Raw genomic sequence first — 25,529 nt, forward strand, 5'->3', positions numbered from 1 at the left:
TTGCTGCTTTGCGTGCCGCTCTGAGATGTTTGGTGATGGAAAATCATCTCAATTTGCGGGGATAGTAAACGCCTCGTGCAACACTCACCTGCTCCCCCCCCCCCCCCCCGCTCCAGGCCTGCTTCTCCAGGGACTTCTCGGAGGCCGAGCAGCACCTGGAGGCCTTGAAGGAGCTGTGCGACACCCTGAGCCCCGAAGACGCTCACCGCCTGGCCCAGACGCAGCTGCGCGAGTGCGAAGAAGAGGCTGGCTGCCATCCAGAGGCAGTTCAGCGGAGACCAGGAGGCCGCCGAGTCCAGGTGAGACCCCCAGAGAGCACGGAGGAAAACCACTTCAAACCAGCCGGGGGAAGACCTATGAGCCTATTCGTATGTCACAAAAAAAACGGCAAAATAAATTCAGAAATGTTAGCCAACTGCAACATGCTACTGGGCGAGAACTTCTTCCCGGTTGTACAATTTTATTGGACAAAGGAGAAGTTTTGGTTAGCCTTGAGTAAAGCTAATGCTAACATTAGGCTTTTTAAGACAGAGCCAGAGGCACTTTTTCTTAGGCAAATAGAACAAATCCAATAAGAACAATTCAGTAACTGCGCCTGAAGAAGTGGTATGACAGGAAGACTTCACTCGATTTTTGTAAAGATTTAGACTTTTTATCTCAGGCTGCTAATGCTAATCATGGACTAATGCTATTTACAGTGTTAGCTAATGAGGACTGAGTGAGTTCAGTATCAACAACTAATCGTGGAAAACGGGTTTCAACCAATGCTGAAGTAAATGTAATTAGAACTTTAGTAATTAATCAGTTACTAAGTGTTTTTTAACCCAGTACTTGATGTTTTAATTTAATGTAAATATGTTAATAATTTCTCAATGTTAACAGTGAAAGTAGTTTCCAAAGTGTTGCTTGTGTGACAGGCTAATGCTAATGCTACATACAGTGTTTGATGTGCTGTCAGGAGTTGCTCCGGGTGTAACGTGAAAGTGATCATAAACTTTTGGGAGGAACCCATTGCTTGTTTTCTTTTACACCTATCTGCTGTTCTTGTATTTAAATGACAAATTAGACCCTTTTCTGCTCATTTGAAGAAGTTTCTTTTAACCCTTTCTGTCTTTTCTGCTCGTTTTGGAGCACATTTCTTCAGAAATTCCACCTGATTGTGAAAGTATTGCTGTGATTTGTTTGTAGGATTTCTCTGGCCTTTGGTGAAGACGCTTCCAAACCGAAGGAGCCAATAAAAGCCGAGGTGTGTTAAATAATTACAGCTTTTTCAAGCTTTTCTCAGCTGTGAGGAGGTTGTCAGACCGACCTTTCCTGCTCGTGAGCATTTGCTTTCTACGGATTGAGCTGACCTGCTGCCTGCCGTCTCCAGGTTTCTGTGAGGACGTCGACTGTGGAACAACAACCTCCTGCAGACGAAGAAACCTCCAAGAAAGACTCTTTAGAAAAGTAAGAACACTTGAATTTCTTGGTTTAACAGTCCAGATGCTCAGAATCACTTCTGTGTACTGGATTTAAATGTTGGGACAGAGTGAAATATGCCAGATGAAACCAGATAAACCAACGTTTAAAACAGTCAGAGCAGCTGAGTGAATGTTAGCGAGTTAGCTTGTTAGTATTCCAAGCTGGACAAAAGGTCGAGTTAGTTTATGTACCCGATTAGTTTGTTTGCTATCAGCTTTATTCCTAGTTAGCTGTCCAGCAGTCCGTGAAGCTGGGGCGTTAATCTTCACTCACAGCGGTTGGGCAAAATCCAAAAAAAAGGTTAAATTAAATTATAATGTGCTATGAACTCTTGATTTCACTATCTCGCTGTCGATGCAGCAGGACATCAAGCTAGTTACCTGGCTTTGTTTTTGTTTTCAACCTGTGACACTTGGATACACAATTTTATTTGTTTATTTTTCTCCCTTTTATCCTGTATTTTTCTTTTCCATTCACATTTTTTCCTATTTTTTCTCTCTTAGTAAGGATCAGTCTTGGTCTCCTGTTAGCTACATAGCTGTCTAAATTGCTAACAATCTAGCTTTGTGTAGTTACCTAGTTACTAGCTTAACCCCGGCCGGTAATGATATTAAAAAAGTGTATTTATCATTTAGTCTGCATTCTATTTGCAATCGAACTGTTGGTGTTGCTAATTCATTAATTAGCTTTTACTTTTATTAGCCTTTTCTTATGTTTTTAGTTCGCAAACTAAATATTATTAGTTGGGTAATTCTACAATTCTCCAATTCTCCAATTTCATTTAGCAGACGCTTTTGTCCAAAGCGACGTACAACACAAGCAAGAATATAGACATAAGAAAGAAAGAAACCATTAGTAAATGCATCAATTGCTTCAAGTGCGATTGGTCAAGGGAGTTGCCATCAAGTTGCAGAAGAGGAGCCACTACTCCCCCCCCCCCCCCCCCCCCCCTTTTTTTTTTTTTTTTTTTTTTTTTTTTTTTTTGTGTGTGTGTGTCAACTTAGTCAGTGGTACATAAGTGCTGGGTTTTAGAACACCTGATCTATTATTCCCCGAACATGGGGTCGGATTAAGTCCCTAGGTGTTCTCTGAACAATTGAGTCTTCAATTGTCTCTTGAAAGTAAAAAGAGACTCGGCGGAACGCACCGAGTTAGGTAGTTCGTTCCACCATTTGGGAACAGCAGAGGAGAAGAGTCTGGCAAGAGATTTAGAGCCGTGCTGGGCTGGAAGCACCAGACGTCTCTCACATGCAGAGCGAAGAGGGCATGAAGGAGCGTAGACCTGGATCAGGGAGTCCAGGTAGGCCGGAGCCGTTCTTGTAAGCGTTTTGTAAGCCAGGAGGAGAGATTTGAATTTGATCCTGGCTGCAACTGGAAGCCAATGAAGGGAGATGAACAGAGGAGTGACATGAGCTCTTTTGGGCTGGTTGAAGACCAGTCGTGCTGCTGCATTCTGGATCATCTGTAAAGCTTTGACTGTGCACGCAGGGAGACCCGCCAGAAGAGAGTTGCAGTAGTCAATGCGTGATATCACGAGAGCCTGAACCAGAAGCTGTGCGGCCTGTTGGGTCAGGAAGGGTCTGATCTTCCTGATGTTGTAGAGGGCATAACGACAAGACCGAGAAACTGAGGCCACATGAACCTTAAAGGTCAGCTGGTCATCAATCATGACACCCAGGTTTCTGACTGAGTTTGTGGGCACAAGTAGGCTCGAGTGAAGTTGGACACTGATCTGAGGCTGGACAGATGGACAAGCTGGAAAGACCATGAGTTCAGTCTTAGACAGATTTAGCTGAAGGTGGCGTTCCTTCATCCAGGTGGAGGATCAGCCAGACATGCTGATATTCGAGCTGAGACTGTCGTGTCGTCAGGTGGAAAAGGGAGGAAGAACTGAGTGTCGTCAGCATAACAGTGGTTAGGAGAAGCCATGGGAGCGAATCACTGCACCAAGTGAAGTGGTGTACAGAGAGAAGAGTAAGGGGCCAAGCACCGACCCCTGAGGGACCCCTGTCGATAGGCCATGTGACCTTGACACCTCCCCTCGCCATGAAACTCTGAAAGATCTGCCTGTGAGGTAGGACTTGAACCACGACAGGACGGATCCTGAGATGCCAAGGTCAGAGAGTGAGGAGAGGAGGATTTGATGGTTCACGGTGTCAAAGGCAGCAGACAAGTCCAGCAGCAGGAGGACAGAGGACTGACCAGCAGCAGGAGGACAGAGGACTGACCAGCAGCTCTTGCCAGCCGCAGAGATTCTGTGACTGAAAGGAGTGCAGTCTCGGTGGAGTGGTCGCATCTGAAGCCTGACTGAAATGGGTCAAGTAGGTTGTTGTTCCGCAGGTGTTCAGAGACTTGGTTACATACTGAGCGCTCCAGTATTTTCGACAGGAATGGTAGAAGTGAGACTGGCCTGTAGTTTTCAACTGGGCTGGGTTGAGATGAGGCTTTTTTAGTAGTGGGGTGACGCGGGCTTGTTTAAAAGTAACAGGAAAATGCCGGTTTCCAGGGAGGAATTGACAATGTGCGTGACTGCAGGTTTGATTATGGGCAAGATGGTCTGCAGAATGCTGGTGGGTATTGGATCGAGAGGACATGTTGTCGGTTTTGAGCTCAGAAGAAGTCTGGAGACCTCATCCTCACTCAGAGGAGCAAACGAGCAGAGAGAAGGCGCAGTAGTGGGTTTGAGCTGACTGGGCTGGTCAGGCTCAGAGAACTGGTTGCTGATTGCAGCCACCTTTTCAGTGAAAAGGAGGCAAACATATCAGGAGTCAGCTCAGTGGACGGCTGAGCAGCTGGAGGAGAAAGCAGGGAGTTGAACGCCATAAACAGTTTTCTGGAATCAGAAGCTGCACAGATCTTGTTCTGATAAAAAGCTTTCTTTGCGGACTGCAAGCGGGAGGTAAGGAAGCAAGTTTCTGTTTGTATGAGGACAAGTCAGCGGGCTCGTGGATTACGCCACTTTCTTTCTTGCTGCTGCCCTGGGTAATCAATCAGTCAATAATTTGAAATTGGACATTTTATTTCATTGCTGTTAGTTTAATCAGGGTAAATGTATTGTCTTTAGAACGTTATGATTTGCATTGAGACATTAAAAGAGATGCTGATCAGATGCTCTCCTGACTGTATTGATTACCTCAATGGTTTGAATCAGTCCGCTCTTCTGATCCGAGCTGTTTGTTCTTCATATAAAATTTTCAGATATGAGACCTGGAAGCGGAACCTGCAGGCTCAGCTGCTGAAGAACGAGCAGAGCATCTCCGAGGTGCCGTCTGACTCGGTGTCTCTGAAGGGCCTGCACAGCCGGCTGCAGGAGATCCAGGTACGGGTGTGACCTGGAACCCGGGTCCTGGTCCAGGACTACATCCCTCAGCGGTGACCTCCGTCGGTGTCTGTGTTTCCAGAGTCTAAGGCAGGAGACCGAGTCCCTGTGGTCGGACTTCGCCCTGCTCGGCGCCCCGCCCGCGGACCCGGAGAGGGCGGAGCTTCGGGAGCGGTGGCGGCAGCAGCAGTCCAGCCTGCAGAGGCGGGGCGGCTCGCTGGGCGCCGCCCTGCGCCAGATCGACTCCACCGAGAACCACATGGTGGACTTCAGCGAGCGGCTGGACCGCTACCTGAGACAGCCCAAGGACGTGACGGCCTTCGCCCTGGCCAACAGCAACATCCTCCGAGACATCAAGGTCTGCAGCCGCCGACTGTATCTACTGTGATCTACTGTAGTCCACTGTAATCTACTGCAATCTACCATAAACCACTGCAATCCAGTGTGATCCACTGCAATTTCCTGCAATCTACTGTGATCCACTGTAATCTACTATAACCCACAGCAGTCTACAGCAATCCACTGTGATCACCTGTAATCAACTATTAACTACTGCAATCCACTGTGATCTACTATGAAACCACTGCAATCCACTGTGATATATTGTGATCTACTGCAATCCACTGTGAAGCACTGTGATCTACTGTGAACCACTGCAATCCACTTTAATCTACTATGAACCACCACAATCCAGTGTGATCCACTGCAATTTCCTGCAATCTACTGTGATCCACTGTAATCTACTATGACCCACAGCAGTCTACAGCAATTCACTGTGATCACCTGTAATCAACTATTAACTACTGTCTGCAATCCACTGTTACCTACTCCGAACCACTGCAATCTACTATGAACCCCTGCAATCCACTGTGATCTGTTGTGATCCACTGTGATCTATTGTGATCCACTGTGATCTACTGCAATCCACTATAGTCTATATTAATCTACTGTAATCCTACAACAATTCACATTGCGTTATCTTGGGCTGAAGGCCACACTCAGCTGACACCCTGTTTTGCTGTTTCATTGTTTTTATTTTTGTGTTATGTTGTGCTGTTGTTGTTGTTTTCTGTTGTGTTTTTGTGATGTTGTTAATTTTGTTTTTTGTTGTTGTGTTGTAAATTTTGCCCTGTGTTGTTGTTGTTGTTGTGTTGTTCGTACAGGAGCTGGATGATGACATCCAGAGCGAGCTGGACCAGCTGTCCCGGTTGGACCCGGAGTCCAGCGATCTGGACCCCCGGGAGTGTCTCCCCCTGCGGAGGGAGGTCCAGAGCCACCGGGCCAGCCTGGACCAGCTGGGCCAGCAGGTCCGGAAGAGCGAGGCGGCGGCCCGGGCCCTGGACCGCTTCTCATGTCGCTGCGCACCCTGGACGAGAATCTCGGCCACGCAGGGCGACGAGCCCGCCGCGCCCCTGGACCGCCGCTCCAAGATGGCCGCCATCAGGCAGAGCGTGGACAGCCTGAAGGAGAAGGCCCCCCAGCTGGACCTGCTTCTGCAGGGGGCCCGGCTCACCGTCACCCGGGACGGGGCTCCGGCGTCCTGCCTGGACATGGTGACGCCCTGCTGAGGAGGCTGGACGAGGCCGACGGGGGTCCGGCCGGGGACAGGAGCAGACCTCCTGGTTCGAAGAAGCTGGAGGAGGCAGAGACAGTCCTGACCGGGGGTCCGTCTGGGGGCCCAGCTGCTGGTCTGACCGGGGATCCGCCCACAGACAGGAGCAGACCTCCTGGTCCCAAGAAGCTGGAGGAGACAGAGACGGTCCTGACCGGGGGTCCGCCCGGGGACAAGAGCAGAACTCCTGGTCTGAGGAGCAGAGCCACCCTGATGGAGCTCCGGAAGCTGCAGAGCAGCATCGAGGGGCGGAGCCTCCAGGAGCCGTCCATCCCCGCCGTGCAGCACAGGTGATCACAGGTTGAAGCGAAGGACTGATCTCACTGCTGGAGACGAAGCGGAGACCGAATCAGGAGCCTCAGGAGACCAAGAGCTGTCTCCTGCTCTCACGAGGCATGAGGAGAGTCCAGCAGCGTCTCAGACCTGCTGACTGAGAGAGTCTCCCAAAAAAATCAGACATGTTTGAGTCTCCAGGGCAGAGAGATCGGTCCTGCTGTCAGCAGAGCTTCAGATCATTTGACTTTCTTTCTTAGTTTTTTTCTTTTCTTGACTTTTCTTCCAGTTCTTTCTTAGTTTCTTTTTTTTTCTGCTGTTTCTCTTGTTTATTTCTTCATTCTCTCTCACTCTTTATTTTCCATTACTTTTAATCTCAACTTTTTCCTTTTTGCTTAATTTTTCATTATTTTTTTTTCTGTTTTTGTTTTTTCAGTTTTCTTTGTCTGATTTTTTCTTTTCTTTTTCTTTCTTACCTGATTTTATCCATCTTTCTCTTCCTGTGCTTCTGCTTGTTTCTTTTTTCATTTGTCTTTCTTTCATATTTCCTTGTTCTTGCCTTTATTTTTATATCTTTCTTTTGTGTTTCTGTCATTTCTCTTTGTTTCTTTCATTTCATTCTTCTATTTTTTCTTTTAATAGAGTCACAGTGAAGTGTTCAGTGAAGTTCAACGGTTTGACTGATGACAGATTTTTGAAGTGTCTCCTTCCTCCTCCTCCTCCTCCTCCTCCTCCTCCTCCTCCTCCTCCTCCTCCTCCTCTTCTGCTTCCAGACTGCGAGATCTGGCCGATCTGGAGCTGCAGCTGCAGGCGCAGCACTCGGAGATCCAGAAGCTGCGAGAGCTCCGGGAGGGAGACGGCTCGGAGGACGGCGTCTGGGAGGAGGTGGAGAGCGAGTGGAAGAAGACCCAGAAGATGTTCTTCCACAGGTCGGTAACCACGGAACGAGCCAACCTCCAGTAAATAAGACACGGCGTGAAGACGCGTCTGCTCCTCCTCTGCAGGAAGAATCAGTGCAACACTCTGCTGGAGCTGCTCAAGAAGTTCCAGACGTGCCGCTCGCAGCTCAGCAACTCCATCCAGAAGGCGGAGAGCACCGTCAGCCAGCAGGCGTCCTACATGGGGAGGGACAACCTGCAGCGCACCATCAGCAAGGTAGAGACCCGCTGCCTGCAGCCGGAACAAGACACACGGCAGGACGGACAGAACACACACCCCGGGCTCTGTGTGTGTGTGTGTGTGTGTCCAGGCTGCAGACATCAGGCAGGAGCTGTCGGGCCTCGGGCCTCAGATGGAGGAGTTGAGGAGCGTCAGCCGGCAGCTGCAGTCGGAACTGAAGGATCTGAGCGACTGCAGCAGCTCGTCCTTCGAGGGAGAAACGGACAGTCTGATGGACGGATGGCTGGACGTGAGGACAACTACTCTCTCTCTCTCCTTTCTCTGCTTTTTTGTTTGTTTTTCCAGCACTTCTTTCTCACTTTGTTTCTTTTTTCCTCTTTTCTCTTTTTCTTTTGTTCTTTCTTTCTCTACATTTGTTTCTCTAAATCTTTTTCCTCTTTTCCTTTATCTTAGTTTTCCTTCACTATTCTCTCCTTTCTTATTTCCTTTCCTTTTTTCTAGACTATATCTCTTTTTTCCTTATGTTCTTTCTTTCTTTCTTTCTCTTTCTTTCTTTCCTTTTCTTTTCTTTCCCATTCTTTCTTTTTGTATGATCTAGACTTTCTATCCCTTTCTTCCTTTTTCTATTTTTGTTCTTTCTTTCTGTGCTTTTCTTTTTTCTTTCTTTCTCTCTATTCTTTCCTTTCTTTGTTTTTTTAATTTCCTCTTTTCTTTTATTTTTGGTGGATCATACGCCGCTGCTTCTTTCCCATTCTTTGATCTCGGATGCACGAGTCCATTCGTGTGAAATGTACAGTTGAATAATGTTTTTGTTGTGCGTACGTGTTGGATCTTTAAGCCCACTACCAGGAACTAAAAAAAACTTAGCTGAAAAAAATCCCACTGAACCCCCCCAACCACTGAGGTGAAACCTGAAAGCCTTGTGAATTAAAGTGACTTGTTCTTTTTATTCAGGTGACTGAGAAGACGGACACGTACATGGACAACCTGCGGGTGGCGCTGGAGCTGTGGGACAAGCAGCTGATGCTGGGCGCAGAGGTGGAGGCCTGGGCCGCGCTCAAACTCACTCAGTTCGCCGAAGGGAATCCTTTCCACGACCAGCAGCAGGTTCTGGACATGAGGGTGAGCGGGCGCGGCCGGCTGGAGCGTTAGCATCTGCTAGCTGTAGCGTTAGCATCTCTGTTAGCTGTGAGCTCACGCTAACCTGCTGACTGAGCAGCCTGTGACCAGTGGATGTGTTGTCGTTCAGGATGAGATCAACGCGAACCAGGAGAACGTGGCTCATTTCCACAGGAAGTCTGAGGAGATCCAGAAGATGCTGCAGAGTCAGGAGGCTCCCCTGGAGCTGCAGGTGAGCAGGGGGAGGAAGAGGGGGAGCGGCACCACCTCCTCTCTCTGTCCTCCATCAGGCTCTGTTTCCTCACTCTCTTCTGACAGTTTGATATCGTTCAGATTGTTTTAGTTCCACATCCTTCCTTCCTAACCCCCCCACCCCCCACCAGGTGATGGAGAGCCAGCTGCGGAAGCGTCTGGACCAGGTGGAGGAGCTTTTCTCCGACTGCACCGACGTGTTCGAGGAGCTCCTGGCCGTGAAGAAACACATTTCCGAGCAGATGGAGGAGTGTCGCACGGCCACGGAGAGCCTGCAGAGCGGCATCGCCGCCGTGGACGCCGCCGGGCCCGGGTTCGAATCCCTCATCCAGGTACGTCAGAGCGCGGCCGGACCCTCCACTGCTCCACGGTGCCCCTCCCTCACCCGGCCCCTCCCCCCCTCCCCCCTCCCCCCTCCAGGAGCTGAGCGAGGACCTGCAGGCCCAGGAGCAGCAGGCGCAGGCCGTGCTGAAGGAGGTGTCCCTGGTGTCCCGGGTGGCCAGCCCGCCGCTGCAGCAGGCGCTGGAGGCCGACTGCAGCCGGCTGAAGGACGCCCTCCCACCGCACCCGAGACCTGCTCCACCTGAAGAGGGAGGAGAGGGACAAGGGCCTGCTCAAGGTCGTCCAAGGTCAGCACACACACACACACACACACACACACACACAAACACACGCAGTCATTTTACACTCAGACTCCACTGAGCCCATCTTCCTGACTTCTCTCTAAATAAAAGCCAAAAAACAGGTTAATTATTTGAAATGAGGAAAAATACAAATTGAAAACCGCAGAGGTTGCTTTCATGAAGATACAATTTTGATGTATTTTATTATATTTTAAATGTTGTGATTTTATAGTTTTCCTGTTTTTTTATTGGATTTTTGGCTTTTTGAGCTGCTTCACAGATTTATAGCTGCTTTATGTTTCTTGGTTTTTCGAGCACTTTTAGAGATATTAGCAACTTTTTTTTTTGTTTTTCAACTAATTTTCTTCATTTTTCCCATTTTTTGAATTTTTTCTCTTCTTTCCTTTCTTTAGTTTTTCCTTTCGTGTCTTTTTCCCTTTTTTCCTCTTCCCTTTTTCTTTGTTCCTATTTTCGCCTCTTTATTTTATCCTTTTTCTGAAAAAAATCAGAGCCAGCAGTTCAAATTATTTTGTCTTGTGTTGTATGATTGCTTCAGTTCAGTCATTTTAGTGTTTTATCCATTTTTAGCTGTTTTATCTTTGAGATTTGACCGTTGTTGAAGCCATGTGTGAATGTTCTTAGTTTAGGTTATGTCAGTGGTGCGATGTGCTCCCTCTAACTGATCCATTTAGAGACTGAAGCTAAGGAATCATCTGCACTTCCTCTCAGGTGATTCACTCCCCGGGTTCTCTCTCCTCTTCCTCAGACGAGAAGCAGTCCTTTGAAAAATGGTTCCAGGACCTGCAGCTCTCCGTCAACGAGTGCTTCGAGAACCCCGAGAGCAGGAGCGACGTGGAAGCGTCGGTACAGCGGCTGACTGTGAGTGGAGACACAGCAGAGCCAGGAAACCTTTTGAGCTGAACCATCTCCGCGGTCCAGAAGTGACAACGTTCTCCCCTCTGCCTGCAGAGCTTCCTGAAGTCGGAGGAGGCGGAGCGCCGCCTGCAGCAGCTCAGAGACCAGCTGCAGAGAGGCGGGGGGCAGCTTCCCCCCCAGCAGGCCTCCGAGCTGAGAGACTGGCTGCAGGAGCAGCAGCGGGAGGTGGAGACCTTCAGAACGCACTGCAGGAGCAGGCAGCAGCAGGCGGAGGAGCTGCTCCGAGACCTGGACAGGTGAGGAACTGGTCCACAGCTGCACAGGAGAGGACAGGGATGAACGTTCTCCCTCATTTGGGAGATCTTTTGGCCGATGTGTCGTAAATCGAAGATGGGAACCACTGGACAATTGTAACTTCAGAAAAAACGCCAGACATTCTGTATATGAAGCTTTTGTTTTCAGTACGAAAAAGAAAAAGGAGTAAAAATATCATAGACACATTTCCTTAACAAATGCAGTTTGTTTCCACAGTTACTGAGCCGTTGGTGTTCCTTCATGTTCAACAGCTTTATGGAACTGCTAAATAAAAGAAATCAATTTTTTACTTCAGATTTTCTTTAAATGCTTTGTACCAACAAGGTTCTAGTATCAGTGTTTTTGCCTGTTCTAGAGCATTGTTCCCCTTTATATTCACCAGAAAGTGCAAAATTTGACTTAAAAATGTATTTTACTTTGAGTGTCTCTGGAGAAACAGCTGATTTTATTCATTGTCTCCACACTTTACTGCCTCCCACACTGGATAAATGTAACCATGAATGTAAAAGAATAACTTCACTATCTTCACTTGGTGCTGTATTATATCTGAACAGCAGACACAAAAATATATTCAATACACAATAGGAACAATAATCTAAACATTTTTAGGCGCAAGTGACTCATTTTTGACAACAAAAAAGGCATCAGTCAAAAACATTTTTTTATCATTTAAAATCCACCAGAATGCAGGAAATCACATCTAAATTCATGACATTTTTCTTTTTTCCTCGAAACAGGATTTTTTCCTGTTTTCACTGTTTTTCAAAGCTAAAATGTTAATGAAACGTGCAAAAGAAGCCTGAACATATACTGTACGTGTAATCCATGACTCCAGTGCATCGAAATGGATATCGCTGGTGAATTCAACAGGAAAACAATTTCAGTCAAATGAAAATTTCTTGCTATAACCCCTGAGTAAGGAACTGGTCCAGACCAGGACAGGAGAGGAACTGACAGTCACAGCATCAGAGCTGAAGCAGCGAGACGAAGCGCTGAGTTGAGCTCACTGTGTGTTTTGTTTCCAGCCTGCAGAAGCATCACGACCGCTTCAGCGAATGGCTTCAGAAGAAAGAGAAACAGTCTGCAGGAGGCCGGGACGTGACCGGACTTCTGAAGGAGCTTCAGGAGGAGAGGTGAGATCTAATGAGGGGAGGAAGGAAGCATGAGCACAAGAAGGAAGTACAGGAGAGTGACAGTCGTCTGGTGGTTCTAATGTCATCCAAAAACTTCCTTCTTTCTGTTACTGTTTTAAATTGAAATGTTCTGTTTTAAAGAAACAGTTTCTCGGTATTGAACCCGTTTCCCTCTCCGGTGCGTCAGCGGCACAGCGGACGAGCTCGGCCAGCTGCTGGCGTCGGTGCGCCGGCGAGGCGTCCGAGGAGAAAGCCTCCTGAAGGACGGAGACAACCTGATCCAGCGCTACAGGAACCTGCAGAGCCAGGCCCGGGCCCAGAGCGCCCTGCAGGGGCAGTGCAGCGACTTCCAGAGCCAGGCCCAGACCACCAGGACCTGGATCAGCCAGCGGGGGGGCGCCCTGCTGGACCCCCAGACCAGCACCCGGGACAGGAAGGAGCCAGCCCAGGTCAGAGCAGGGGAGACGCTGGACTTCCTCCCCCCTCCTCCCCTTCAGAGTTCCTCAGCGTCTCCTTGTCTCCAGGCGGTTCTGGACTCCAGACCGGAGGCGGAGCTTCAGCTGCAGGATCTCCGGCAGCGAGCCGAGCGTCTGTGCGAGCAGGAGGATCTGAACCGGGACCAGAGAGAGGAGGTGGAGGAGACGCTCCGGGAGCTGGACGCTCAGTGGAAGCAGGTTCTGCGGGCCGCGGAGGAGGCTCGGGTTCAGGCCGAGGCTGAGGCCGACGGCCAGGAGAAGCTGGAGCAGCTCCGGAGGCGGAGCGAAGACCTGCAGCAGTGGATCAGGCAGCAGAGGCAACAGCTGCTGGATCCTCACAGTCAGAGCTCTCTGGAGGAGCAGCTGCAGGGGGTCCAGGTGGGTCCAGGTCCAGGTCTAGAACCCGTCCATCACAGGACGACTTGACTCCACGGCTCATCCCTGTCTCTCTCTCCCTCGCAGGCCGTCCTGTCCTGTAAACCCGAGGCGGACTCGAAGCTGCAGCGCCTGCAGGACCAGGGTCAGGACGTGTCGTCGGGCCTGGAGCCTGGCGGCCGGCGGAGGCGGAGCGGCTGGTGGAGGCTCCTCGGCAGCAGTGGAGAGCGGCGCTCCAGGCGGCCGGCCAGGCCGAGCTCCGGGCCCTGTGGGACGACTTCCAGGCCCAGAGCCAGGACAGCGAGGCCTGGATCGGCGAGCGGCGGCGGCGGCTGCAGGGCGCCGGAGACGCCCCGGAGCAGCGCAGCGGCGCAGCTCAGGTCAGTCAGGCTCCGCCCACCACCGGAGGAATGCCGGGAATCCCGCCTCACGCCTCCCGCTTCCTCCCGCAGGCCGTCCTCGGCTCCAGGCCCGACGGAGACCGAAGGGTCAACAACCTGAGGAGGCGGGGCCAGACCGTCTGCGACCTCCCGGACCTGGACGCCGACCGGAGGGCCCGGATCCAGCAGACGGTGCGGGACACGGAGGACAGGTGGAAGACGCTGCTGCAGGACGCCAAACTCTGCGAGGACGAGGCCCGGGCGCAGCTGGACCAGCAGGCCAGCAGCAGGGCGGCTCAGGTCAGATCCGGTCCTCTGCAGCAGCACAGGGGTCAACAAGGTCATAAGGAAGGCAGTGTTAGGAGGAGAGCAGTTAAAGAACCCAAAGTGAGAACTTCCTGATCTCAACCACATGAACTGACAACGTTTCAGTCCCGTTTGTCCAGAAATGTGTTTTCAGAATCCGCAGTTGATGCCTTTTCAATTTAAAAGTCCTTCTTTAGAGTCTGGATGCTGGATAAAGCTGAGCTGAGTGACTCGGGGTGATATTCAGTTTCTCTGAACTCCGTCCTGACGCTTTCTTCCAGCTGAGAGAGTTTGACGCCCATCATCAGGACACCGACCGCTGGCTGAGCGACCTCCGACAGCAGCTGGACTCGCTGAGCGACCGAACCGGAGCCGAGGAGCGGCTGAGAGCGGCTCAGGTGAGTCCGGACGGATCAGAACGAGGAGTCACAGCCTGTACCCAGAAGCTCTGGACTGAGATCAGCCGTTTCCTTTTTCCTTTTTCCACTGAGCGTCAAAACGATCCGCTGTCTTCAGCGGTTTATGGGTAAACACTGACCGTTTCTCGAGATTTGTTAGAAACATGATCCGTGACGCGGTGAGTCTGGCATCGGGTGGCTTCAGGTGAACCGGATTCTCTGTGTTTCCTTCACCATCAGAACGTTCTGAGCTCCAAACCTGAAGGAGACTCCAGAGTCCAGAGGCTGAAGAGCCAGAGCCAGAGCCTGAGCTCTGAGGACCTGGAGGAGAGCAAGAGGAAGGAGCTGGAGCGGAAGGTGGCGGAGGCCGAGGAGCGCTGGAGCAAAGCGCTGCAGGACGGCAGGGCAGCGCTGGAACGTGCACAGCGACAGAGGGCCGTGCACGAGCAGCAGGAGGAGTTCCAGGCCCAGAGGGAGAGCAGCAGAGCCTGGCTGCAGGAGAAGCTGCAGAGTCTGCAGGAGGTGGAGAGCAGCTCGGACCCTCAGAGGAGCATCAGGACCGCCCAGGTCTCACACACACACACACACACATGCATACGCACATGCACACACACACACACACTCCAAGCGGCAGACAGTGACAGTGTGTGTCCTCAGGCCGTCCTCAGCTGCAGACCGGACGCAGACTGCAGGCTGAGCGAGCTGCGCAGACTCGGGAACAGTCTGTGTGAGCAGCCGGAGGTGCAGGAGGAGGTCCGGCAGGAGGTCCAGCAGCAGGTCCAGGACTGGGAGGAGCAGTGGGAGTCCGTCCGGAAGGCCGCCGAGGACGCCATGAAGAAGGCCGAGCTGCAGTATTCTCTCCAGAGGGAGCTGGAGGCCTTCGACACGCACAACGAGAACACCAGAACCTGGATCCAGGACCTGCAGAACCAGGCCCAGACCCTGGAGGGGGGCAGCAGGGGCAGCAAGGCTCAGATCGAGGCCAGACTGAATACTGCTCAGGTAGCGCTCAGCTCAAGCTCTGCAGAAAGTCCCAAAAGACTCCAGTATTCCAACAAATCAAACCTCAAATAACTGTGAAAAACATAATTTTTGTGTTTTGACTTAAAATGTTTTTTTTAAAGAATATTGCTAATGTAAAGACAAAGTTAAATAAGAGTAAACTTTGAAAGTGAAGCCTTTGTTTTTCCAGTGATAAAGTAGCTTATCGTCTGCGTACGCTCGGATTCCTTCACTTCAGTGACGAGAACTCTTTGCTCAGGACATTCTGGACTCGACGTCGCTCACCGAGTCTCGTCTGGCGGAGCTTGCGAGTCGAGCTCAGAGTCTGTGTGAGAACGAGGAGCTGCAGGCGGAGCGGCGGGAGGAGGTGCGGAGCGCTGCGAGCCGCTCGGAGTGGCGCTGGAAGGAGATCCGGCGGGCCGCCGAGGAGGCGCACGGCGCGCTGCGGCCCGTCCTGGACCGCCTGGAGTCCTGCCGGCGGGACCGGGATCGAACCGGGGAGCGTCTCTCGGAGCTGCAGAAGGAGGCGTCGGAGCTGCCGCTCCTCTTCCCCTGGCCCGGCCTCGGGGAGCGCCGGCAGGCCGTGGAGCGGGCCCGGACCCTGCAGGACCAGATCACCGCCATGGCCCCCGTCCTCAAAGGCCTGAACGCTCAGGTGAGGCGTCAGCCACAACATTAAGACCGGCTGGCAGAGACCAGGGACAGGTTCAGACGGACTTGGTTCATATTTATGACTCGTCTCAGACTGTTCTCGATAGATTTGAGTCTATCTTTTCACATTTCTTTTCGATCCATTTGCAACAGGTTTTGGAGGAGTTTTAAGAACATTTGATGTTCCCTTTTTATTTGATGTGTCACTGTTTATTGGGGGGTTTCTTTTGGAAAAGTCCCAGACTAATTTTTACTGAGCTTTGGGCTGATGTGCCTTCAGTTTTCAACAGTTTTTGGATGTTTTGAACAAGTTCTGGTTTTATTTTTATTTGGCACCATTTATTGAAATGTGGTGACGCAATTTCTTCTACTTTTGAGAAAAGGTTCAGACTGGTTTGGACTGGTTTTTGGAGAGTTTTGAACAGGTTTCGAACTGGCTTGGACCGGTTCTTGGAGGGTTTTGGATCGTATTGGACTCTTGTTTGGAGACTCATCATAGAACCAAAATGCTTAAAGAAACACAACAACCAGCTGAGTTTTTAAATGATCCTCCAGAACTCAACATGTCAGCCTGCCGGGGTTCTGTTCCATGTGCTGGATGAATCCCCTCAGCGCTCGGTTCAGACGCCTGAAGGTGTAGAGGAGTCTTTCGAAGGTCTGATCAGTGTTTCTCAGACTTGGCTCTTCTGCTCCGTCAGGCTGCCGAGCTTTTCGAGCTGACCCAGGACCAGAGCTGGTTGGATCCGTCCTGGTCCCAGAAGGAGGAGGAGATCCCGGCTCTGCTCGGCCAGCTGACGGTGAGTCCTCGCCGTGAGGTCTGAGCCACCGGGCGGCGGCGTGGCTGAACCGCGGTGTTCTGCTCCCAGGGTGTGGTGGGCGAGCTGGAGCGGGGCATCCAGGCGGAACGGCAGTGCACTCAGCTGGTGGAGCAGCACGAGGCGGCTCAGGACTGGCTGAGGGACCAGGTCAAAGGGCTCGGACCGCCTCCGGAAGACCAGCAGGGTCTGCACAACGCTGCCAACACCCTGAAGGTCAGCCGGGGCCCTTTGGTCTTCACCGATGAAACTCTATTATTAGCATTAGCATTTTGTTCATTGCCTTTGCTTTTATTGAGTCAGTAACCAATTTCTATCATAAAACCACCCTGCTCCTCCTCGTCGTCGTCCTCCTCCTCCTCCTCCTCCTCCTGCTCTTCCTCCTCCTGCTCTTCCTCCTCAGGCCCTGCTGCAGACGGTGGACCGGGAGCAGAGGGAGATGAAGGATCTGGACGCCTCCAGAGACCTCCTGCTGAGCCTCTGCACTCCGGGCGGCCGTGACGCTCTGACGCTGGAGGTGGGCCAGCTGCACCACCTGTGCGCCTCCTCTGAGCAGGAGGTGAAGGAGCGCCTGGCGGCCTGCGAGGCCCGGCTGGCCGAGCTGGACGAGCGCGCCGGGCGGCGTGCCGAGGCGGCCAGGGAGCGCGGGGCAGCGCTGCAGTGGGAGCTGCGCTCTCTGGACCAGGCACTCAGCTACAGCGAGCCTCGAGACAACGTGGACCAGCTGCAGCAGCACTGGAACAGCCTGCAGGTCCAGATCGCATCTAAACACCAAAACCAGCCCATCAGATCCACCTCACACTGTCAACACATCAGTTCAGCTGTTTAGACAAATTCCAAGCTTTAATTTGTTGGAAAAACCACTTAATTAGGTTGTAGTTGATGAGTGATCTGTCCTGTGCTGTCGTCCCGTCTCCCTGCAGAAGTGTGAGAAGTCTCTGGAAGATTTGGGCAGGAAGGTTTCCGACCTGCAGCAGGACGTCACGTCCAGGCCGGCGGCCGAGGAGCTCCCCGCAGACGTGCTGAACACGGTGGAGTCTCTGAGCCAGCAGCACGCCAGGTAAACCAGATCCAGCCTAAAGAAACGCGTTCAGGCCTCGAGAAACACGCACCACGCCCGCAGTGGAAAGTAGTTCTGCACATACTCAGTAGACATACTCAGTTTTCCTCCAGTGTCAGGACTCCCAGTCCAGATTCAGTCAGCTTGACAGAGTTCCATTTCTCACAAGCAGCTCTGTTCTGATATTCTGTGATGCGGAAAAAACATAAAAATCCGGTTTTCCTGGCTCTCTGTGTGTTGATGTTGTGAGTTGTTGACAGCAGGTGTGTTTTTGCAGCCTGACGTCCAGACTGAGAGACCACCAGAGCACCTGCTCCAGAAACACAGCCAGCTGCCTGAACGACAGTCTGGAGGCCCTGCAGAGGTGGAACCGCGGAGAACCGGCCCAGTCCACTGCTTCTGCTCAGGTCCGCCTTTAACCACCTTTCATACATGTGCAGCTTAATATTCATGAGTGATCCCGACTTATCTGTTGATCACAGCTCTTAATCTGCTTTCACTGCTTTGGTCATATATGTATATATATATATATATATATATATATATATATATATATATATATATATATATATATATATATATATGAACAACTTTGGATTGTATGGAAACCACTCTATAAATAACATTTATCATCGGTATTTAAACTGCCCAATTTAATTTTATTGTACTTACCTTTCTGAAAAAACTAAATACTATTTTTGGGTTAAAAATGTTCCTTTTGTGTTTTTTTTTTTAATGGAGAAAAAAAACCAAATAATTTTCAAGGTCTTAATGGTCCAAGACTTGGAAAAAAGCATATCTGAATATTTCATTCATATTTTTTTATATAGAAAGTGAAATACATTGATAAGAGTTAACAAAAAAAATGTTGATGTATAAATATAGAATTTTTTTTTTTTTATCAGTATTCACATTTAGCCGATTTTGCTCACCTTATGTTACATTTCAAACTGAAATTTAAAGACTGAAACTTTGACATTTATTAGCTTTTTTTGTCCTTTTAGTATATGTCATGAACTCTGACACCATCATAATGTTTTGTAAAATCAAATGTTTCACTCCAAGCCATAATTTAGCATTTGAAGTTTACCTTTGGTCTTAACTTCTCCAATGACATATATTCTTTTTCCGATGTTTCTGTGTTGTGTGCTTGCAGTTGTGTTTTACAGTTTTTTTTATTGGTAGGTGAAATTGGAGGAAGGTGAGAAATTGCGGTCCAGCCTGCAGGAGGCGCTGTCCCACCAGCAGTTCCTTAAAGACTGTCTGTCTCCGGAGCTGTTGGAGAAGCTGCTGAAGGACGGTTCAGAGACACTCAAAGAAACGGAGACGCAGAAAGCTTCTATAAATCAGAGCCTGAAGGTATTTGTGGCTCACAGCTACTTTAAAAACCTGTGGCCATTTTCTTGTGGGATCATAATTAATGCCTTTATCATTTTTCCATTCGAGGATCTCGACCAGAGGAGTAAACGGAAGCTGCCGGACACTGAGTCCGCTGATGTTATTCCCGGAAAACTGGAGGTGACAAAGAGCTCCATGGTGGCTCCACCGAGAAAAAGCAGGCGCTCACCTGAGAAGAAGCCTCAAGGTAAAGAAGAACAGCAAAACATTTCGTCAACACAGAAGTCCGGTGACCCCTCATCTTCAGTCCAGACAGAAACCGAGACCAAAGCTCAGAAAGCTGCTGTGAAGGACACAAAGAGTGCTGTGGAGAAACCCGGAGGTGAACCAACAAGAACAATATCTCAGACTGCAGGAGGTGGTGGAAAACCACAGCCTGTGAGTGTAGGAACCACACCTGTGCCATCCCGGAGAAAGTCCAAATCTCCACCAACTGGAGCAGAGACTAAGGTGGTGTCTGAACCTGAAACAAGTCTAACAACAGACATTAGACCAGATGTTCCAGAATCATCGAGTACAGCTGCAGACTCCACTGGCTCAGTCACCGTGCAACCATCTAAAGCCAGACCGAGCAAACCAGGAGAGGTTCAACCACCTAAACGGAAGGCACCGAGTCCGAACCTTCCTCTCAAGCTTGCTGATGGCCAAAAAGAACAAACGAAGAAAGAACCTGAAAGTTCAGCTGTGGTAGAAACAACCGTTGTTCCAGCAAGAAGAAAGTCGAGAACTGCAGAGCCTACCACACCTTCACAAGAAACTATTGGTAGACGTACCAATGTGAAACCTAAAGACAGTAAGGTAGAACCTTCTCCTGCTCCACAGACGGAAACAACCTCAGCTGAGGCTGCTCCCGTGAAGGGAAACACACCTTCCCCAACCAAAAGAAGACCAAAAGATAAGAATCTGTTGCCCGAAAGTTCCACCAAGGAAGTAACAGGAAGCAAACAAAGGCCTTCAATGAGTGCTGAGGAGCCAGCAAAAATCAACAAATCTAAAGTTACACCACCCATGAGGAAGTCAAGAAGTCTGGATGTGTCTGTAGAGTCAGTGTCTCTTTCTGACAGAGTTTCTGCTGTTTGGCCAATGGAGACCAAGCAGGAACCTGAGAAATACTCCTCAACTCTGGAGGTGGTTCAAGAACCACCAGAAGCTGCGGGATTAGACAAAGGAACAATGGTAGCACCCAAAAGAAAGTCAAAGCAGACAGATCTTGACCACAAAGATACTGAGGCACCTCAAGCAAGGGATGATCCTGGAAGCCAAATAACTTCCTCAGATTTGAGTCAGCAGAAAAAGAGTCCAGAAGAAACAAAAGTCGCACCAACCAGAAGAAAATCAAAAGGAGATGAGAAAGAACCTGCTGGGGACAAGCCTGCACCACCAAGTGAGGCCACAGGATCAACTCAATGTGCTACTGTGGATAAAGACAAGCTTTCACCAACCAAAAGACAACCAAAGACCACGAAAACCACCTCAGAACCTTCCCAAGAGGCCGTGACTGTAAAAGAACCTGGCAAACAGAAGTCTTTAGAAGGACCTGAAGTTATCGACAAACCAAAGATCACACCTACCATGACAAAGTCACAAGGTTTGGATGTTCCTTCAGTTGTAGAGCCAAAGTCTGTTACCACTTTGGAGTCCAAGAAAGCTGAGAAAGAAGTTGAAAGAGGTTCCTCAGCTGCAGCTCCTGTGGAAGGAGGCAAGACCTTGCCAATGACAAAGCTAGAGAGAAGTCTGAAAGTTCCTGTAGAAGTCCAGGACACACAGAACCAGAAAACACCTCAGACTACGGAAACTGCTGTTGCAGAGGATCCACTGAGTAAAGCTAGCAGGAGAAAGTCAAACGAAGGCCCTGAAAGTCAGAAAGTGCCATCAGCCTATCAGGCGGGAACAGGATCAGCTGTGGAAAAAGGAAAAAGTTTACCAACAAAAGGAAAGCCAAAGGATTCTAAATCTGCCCCAGAAAGTCCTGTCATGCAGATCACAAAGACTGTGAAGGACAATCAGGAGTCACGTTCAACCACTGACGTGGTCAAAGAACCAAATAAAGGTGCCGCTGTTGAAAAAGGAAAGATTACCCCACCAGAAAGAAGGACTAAAGATCTTAAACCATCCAGAGAGCCTTCTAAAATGGAACCAACAAAAGCCAAAAAGGTTCCTGACAACCAGAAACCACCTCCTCCTGCTGAGGTGTCCACAGGAGCCACCGAACCCAATGTTGTGGTCAAAGGGAACCTTTCACCTACTAAAAGAAAGTCAAAAGTGGTTAAATGTGTCCCAGAATCTTCTGCAGTAGAAGTCACAAAGTCCAAGGGAGAGCCTAAAGATCTAAAACCATCTCCAACTACCGAAATATCTCCAGAAGCAACTGAAAAAGGAAGCCTTTCACCAACCAAGAGAAAGCCAAAGGGTCCTACACCTTCACTAGACTGTTCTACAGTAGGAATAGCAAAGCCCAAGGAAGACTCTGACAGTCAAAAGCCATCTGCAACTCCTGATGTGGTCACAGGAGCCACTGAGACTACTGCTGTAGGACAGACGCAGCCGTCACCAACTGAGAAACCGTCAAAGGCATTGGAACCTTCAGCAGAGCTCCCCACAGTGGAGACCAAGAAACAAGAGACGAAGAAGGACGTAGAAGGATCTTCAGCTCTTAAGGGTGCCATGGAGAAAGTTGGAACTACTGTTGTCAAAAAACAAAAGACTCCACCAACCAAAGCAAAGTCGGAGATTCCTAAACCTTCTCAGGTTTTGCCTGCAGAACTGAAAAGTTCAGTGAAAGAACCTGAGAGCAAAAAGTCATCTGCAACTTCAGAGGTAGTCACAGACAAACCTGAGAGCACTGGTGTAGAGAAAGGAAAAACTTCACCCACTAAGCGAAAGATGAAGGGTCCCCGAGACATCTCTACAACTGAGACGACAAAGACCAGAGAAGACGACGCATCAAGAAAAGCTCCAGCACTGGCAGTTGGACAAATAATGGAAAAAACCAGTGAAACACCAGAAGTGTGCGTTATACAACTGGATATGCCTACCGGTTCGGAAGAGACTCAGAGAGACTTGACCAGAACAGTTGACAGGCCCAAGAGCCAGGAGGCAAGAGTAGAGGCAAAAGTCAGCACGGAAAGGAAAGATGAAGTAGATCAGAGTGTCTCCACTCAACCTGCATCAGCTGCTTTTACAGCCGAGCCACCAAGTACAGCAGAGGTATCAGTGTCAGAGATAAACATGCCTGAGAAGGATGTGATCAAACCAGTGGCAATGATCACCTTAGAAAACATAGGACGTGCTGAGGGTTCCCCTAAAGAGGCAAAAGATTCCTCCAGAGACGTGCTGGACGGTGCACCTCAAAGTCTGGATAAGGAATGTGTCACAATTGAGGAAATCCATAAAGAAGCTGAAGAATGTGTTCCAGTTGCAGAAATAATCGTCCCTGAGAAAGATGGTGCAAACCCACAAGCAATAATTACTCTGGAACGGCTCACACCTCAAGAGACTAGAGACAAAACAAGCCTGAAAGATGAAGTATCCTCAACTTCAGCAGAGACAGGCATTGTAGAAATAACCTTATCAGAAAAAGACATTTCAAAACCAACAGCAGTGATCACAGTAGAACACTCAAAGCCCACTGAGGGTAGATCCAAAGAAGCCAAAGACTCTGGCCTGAGGACAAACATTAAAATCCCAGCAACAGATGTGCTCGATAGTGAAACCCGACGCCGGAATGAGGGATCTGTCACAGTGGAGGAAGGTCCTAAGCCATCAGAAGTTCGCATTATTCAACTGGATATGCCGACCAGTCCAGAAGAGACTCGAAAAGATGATGTGTCCAAGAGCCAACAGCCAAAAGTGGAAGTAGAAATTTCACTTGAAATCAGAGATAAGCTACATCGCAGTGACACTCAGCCTGTCTCCAGTGTATCTGAAGCAGGACAGCCAAGTGAAAGAAGACCAGTGATTCCAGGAATAAGCGTATCCGAGGAAGACCCGATGAAAACTGTAGCAGTCATAGCCACTGAAGATATGAAAAGTGCTGAAGCTTTACCAAAAGAAACCAAATATTCCAGCCTGTCAGAAGATGCCAATGCCCCCACAATGGATGTGCACGATGGTGCACCTCAACCACGTGCACTAATCACTGTAGAAGACATGAAAACAAATGAGGTGGCAGGAAAAGAGGTGAATGACCTGCATTTAAGTATGGAGGAAATACCCAAGGTAGCTGAAGAACACGGTCAGGTGGATCCAGCAATTGGAGGAATTAATCTTTCAGAAAGAGACACTGGAAAACCAGAAACTGCGATTACAGTAGAACACAAGATTTATACAGAGGCTCGACCTAAAGTTGAAAAAGATGCCAAAAAGTCAGTAGATGTGCAGGGTGGTGCACCTGAGCGCCTGGCTGGAAGATCTGCAGAGACAATCCCAAAAGCACCAGGGGTACGTGTGATCCAGCTGGATATGCCCATGACTCCTGGAGATGCTCAAAGAGACTCTTTAGATGAGAGCGATGCATTCAAGAGCCGAGAACCAAGAGTGGAGGCACACATTAGCATTGAAAGGAAAGATGAAGTTCCTCAGAGCGACTTCTCTCAAATTGGAGGTGTAATAGTGACACCACATGAAGCAGAGGCAGTCACCAGCTCGAACTTATCTGGGGAACCAATGGCAGTCATCACCCTGGAGCCCACAAAAAGTGTGAAAGAAGATGGATCCAGAAGAGATGTGCCTGATGGTGTGTCTGAAAGTCTGAGTGAAAAGCTTGTCGCAATGGACAAAATGCCCAGAACAGCACAAAGGCATGTTCTAGATGACACAACGATTGCGGAAATACATGTGTCTGAGAAAGATGATGCAGAACCAGAAGCAGTGATAAGCATAGAGCAGATAGAAGCTAAAGGACTGAGAGAACCCAGCCGGCAAGGCGATGCTGAAGTTTCTGGACGGGATGTGCTTGAAGGACACTCTGCAGCAGAGCCAGCAACTGCAGGAAGCAGCTCGCATGAGAAAGACACCACGAAGTCGGTAGCAGTCATTACAGTAGAAAGCATCAAACTCACTGAGGTTCAACCTGAGGAGATGAAAGACTTCATTCTCATTGAGGCAGCAAAGGTGTTAACTACAGAAATCATTGATGGTGCAGTCAAGCAACTGGAGGACAACTCTAATGCAACTGAAAAGATCCCCAAAAAAAGTGAAGGAGTTACAGACGCTGTGGTTAGAGTGGAGCGTCCTCGGGTTCAGCCTAAAGAGGAAAAAGATTTATCTGTCAAAGAAACAGCAAAGGCATTAACTACAGAAATCATTGATGGTGCAATCAAGCAGCCGGAAAAAAACTCTGATGCAACTGAGAAGATCCCCAAAACACCTGAAGGAGATGCAGAAGCTGTGGTTAAAGGTGAGCGTGTGGAACATCCTCTGGTTCAGCCTGAAGAGGCAAAAGTTTCCAATGTCTCCACAAAAGGTGAGCCTGAAATTGCACCACTCCTCAAAAAGTCTGTCACAGGAGAGAAAACCTCCAAGACGCCTGAAGCAGAAATCAGCTCATCTGAGAAAGACTCTTCAAGACGAGAGACGGTAATTACAAAAGAGGACATGAAACCTCCAGAGGCCAAAGCTGTTGTCAAGAAAGAAAAGGTTTCATCAAGTAAGAGAAAGCCAAAAGGTCCCAAAGGTTCTCCAAAACCTTCTACAAGTGATCTGACAAAGACCAGTGAGGAAGATGTATCTGACAAGATCTCAGAACCAATCAGTGCTGAAACTTTGGGTGAAAAGGTTGCGACAACTGAGAGAGTTCCCAAGACTCCAAAGGCAAAAGGAAAAACAGTCATTGCTGTTGAACACATTAAACATCCTGCAGCTCCTCCTGAAGAGCTCAAAGAGTCCACCTTGAAAGAAGGTACAGAAGTCCCAACAGCAGATGTGCTTGATAGTTCAGCCAACGAAAAGTTTGTCACCGAGAAGAAAATCCCCAAAGCACCAGAAGTACGTATCATCCAGCTGGACATGCCAAGCACTGCAGAAGAGACTGGTGGAGACTTGATGAGAGTGATCAATGTGCCTCAGACGAGTGATACTGGAGTGGAAGCGCACATCAGCATTGAAAGCAAAGACGAAGCATGTTTGAGTGAATCCGCTCAACCGGTGTCAACTGTCTTTGCAGAAGGGCAGCCAGGTAATGCAGAGACAGGGACTGCAGAGGATTGGATGTGGAAACCAGCAGCAGTTATTAGCCTGGAAACCATGAACAGTACTAATGCTACACCTGGAGAGGTGCAAAACCTTGACATGGATGTGTTAGATGGGGCACCTCGGAGACTGGATGAAAGGCATGTCAGAGCTGAATCCTACATTCCAGCAGAGACGACAGTGACAGAGATAAGTGTGTTTGAGAATGACAGTGATCAACCAGAGGCAATCGTTATTCTGGAAGATGTGGGAACCAGAGAGGATGGAGAGAAAATCAGCCTGAAAGAAGATTCCAATGTCTCCTCCGAAGTTAAGCTTGATGCTTCACCTGAACGTCAGACTGAGAAGTTTGTCACGAAGGAGAAAATCTCCAA

At 49.4% G+C, this 25,529-nt stretch overlaps 1 protein-coding gene across 1 annotated transcript in view; it reads left to right on the forward strand.

Annotated features, from left to right (window-relative positions):
- The window catches only part of syne2b (spectrin repeat containing, nuclear envelope 2b), a 120,281-nt gene that overhangs the window by 21,366 nt on the left and 73,386 nt on the right, over nt 1–25,529 (forward strand). Inside the window, 39 exon segments of the mRNA XM_030117541.1 lie at nt 117–239; nt 241–299; nt 1,189–1,246; nt 1,373–1,449; nt 4,663–4,783; nt 4,866–5,141; nt 5,947–6,340; nt 6,343–6,434; nt 6,573–6,685; nt 7,442–7,597; nt 7,673–7,823; nt 7,918–8,076; nt 8,742–8,909; nt 9,037–9,138; nt 9,290–9,490; nt 9,579–9,719; nt 9,721–9,787; nt 10,548–10,660; nt 10,751–10,953; nt 11,998–12,105; nt 12,293–12,554; nt 12,630–12,959; nt 13,044–13,109; nt 13,175–13,336; nt 13,409–13,636; nt 13,924–14,040; nt 14,281–14,607; nt 14,698–15,042; nt 15,302–15,697; nt 16,392–16,490; nt 16,560–16,724; nt 16,912–17,259; nt 17,432–17,568; nt 17,846–17,975; nt 18,754–18,927; nt 19,015–19,153; nt 19,214–19,288; nt 19,529–19,735; nt 21,167–21,376. Of these exon segments, the coding sequence (XP_029973401.1) occupies nt 117–239; nt 241–299; nt 1,189–1,246; nt 1,373–1,449; nt 4,663–4,783; nt 4,866–5,141; nt 5,947–6,340; nt 6,343–6,434; nt 6,573–6,685; nt 7,442–7,597; nt 7,673–7,823; nt 7,918–8,076; nt 8,742–8,909; nt 9,037–9,138; nt 9,290–9,490; nt 9,579–9,719; nt 9,721–9,787; nt 10,548–10,660; nt 10,751–10,953; nt 11,998–12,105; nt 12,293–12,554; nt 12,630–12,959; nt 13,044–13,109; nt 13,175–13,336; nt 13,409–13,636; nt 13,924–14,040; nt 14,281–14,607; nt 14,698–15,042; nt 15,302–15,697; nt 16,392–16,490; nt 16,560–16,724; nt 16,912–17,259; nt 17,432–17,568; nt 17,846–17,975; nt 18,754–18,927; nt 19,015–19,153; nt 19,214–19,288; nt 19,529–19,735; nt 21,167–21,376 (6,799 nt within the window).

This window comes from Salarias fasciatus, chromosome 19, assembly GCF_902148845.1.
Source record: "Salarias fasciatus chromosome 19, fSalaFa1.1, whole genome shotgun sequence".
Taxonomy (NCBI): domain Eukaryota; kingdom Metazoa; phylum Chordata; class Actinopteri; order Blenniiformes; family Blenniidae; genus Salarias; species Salarias fasciatus.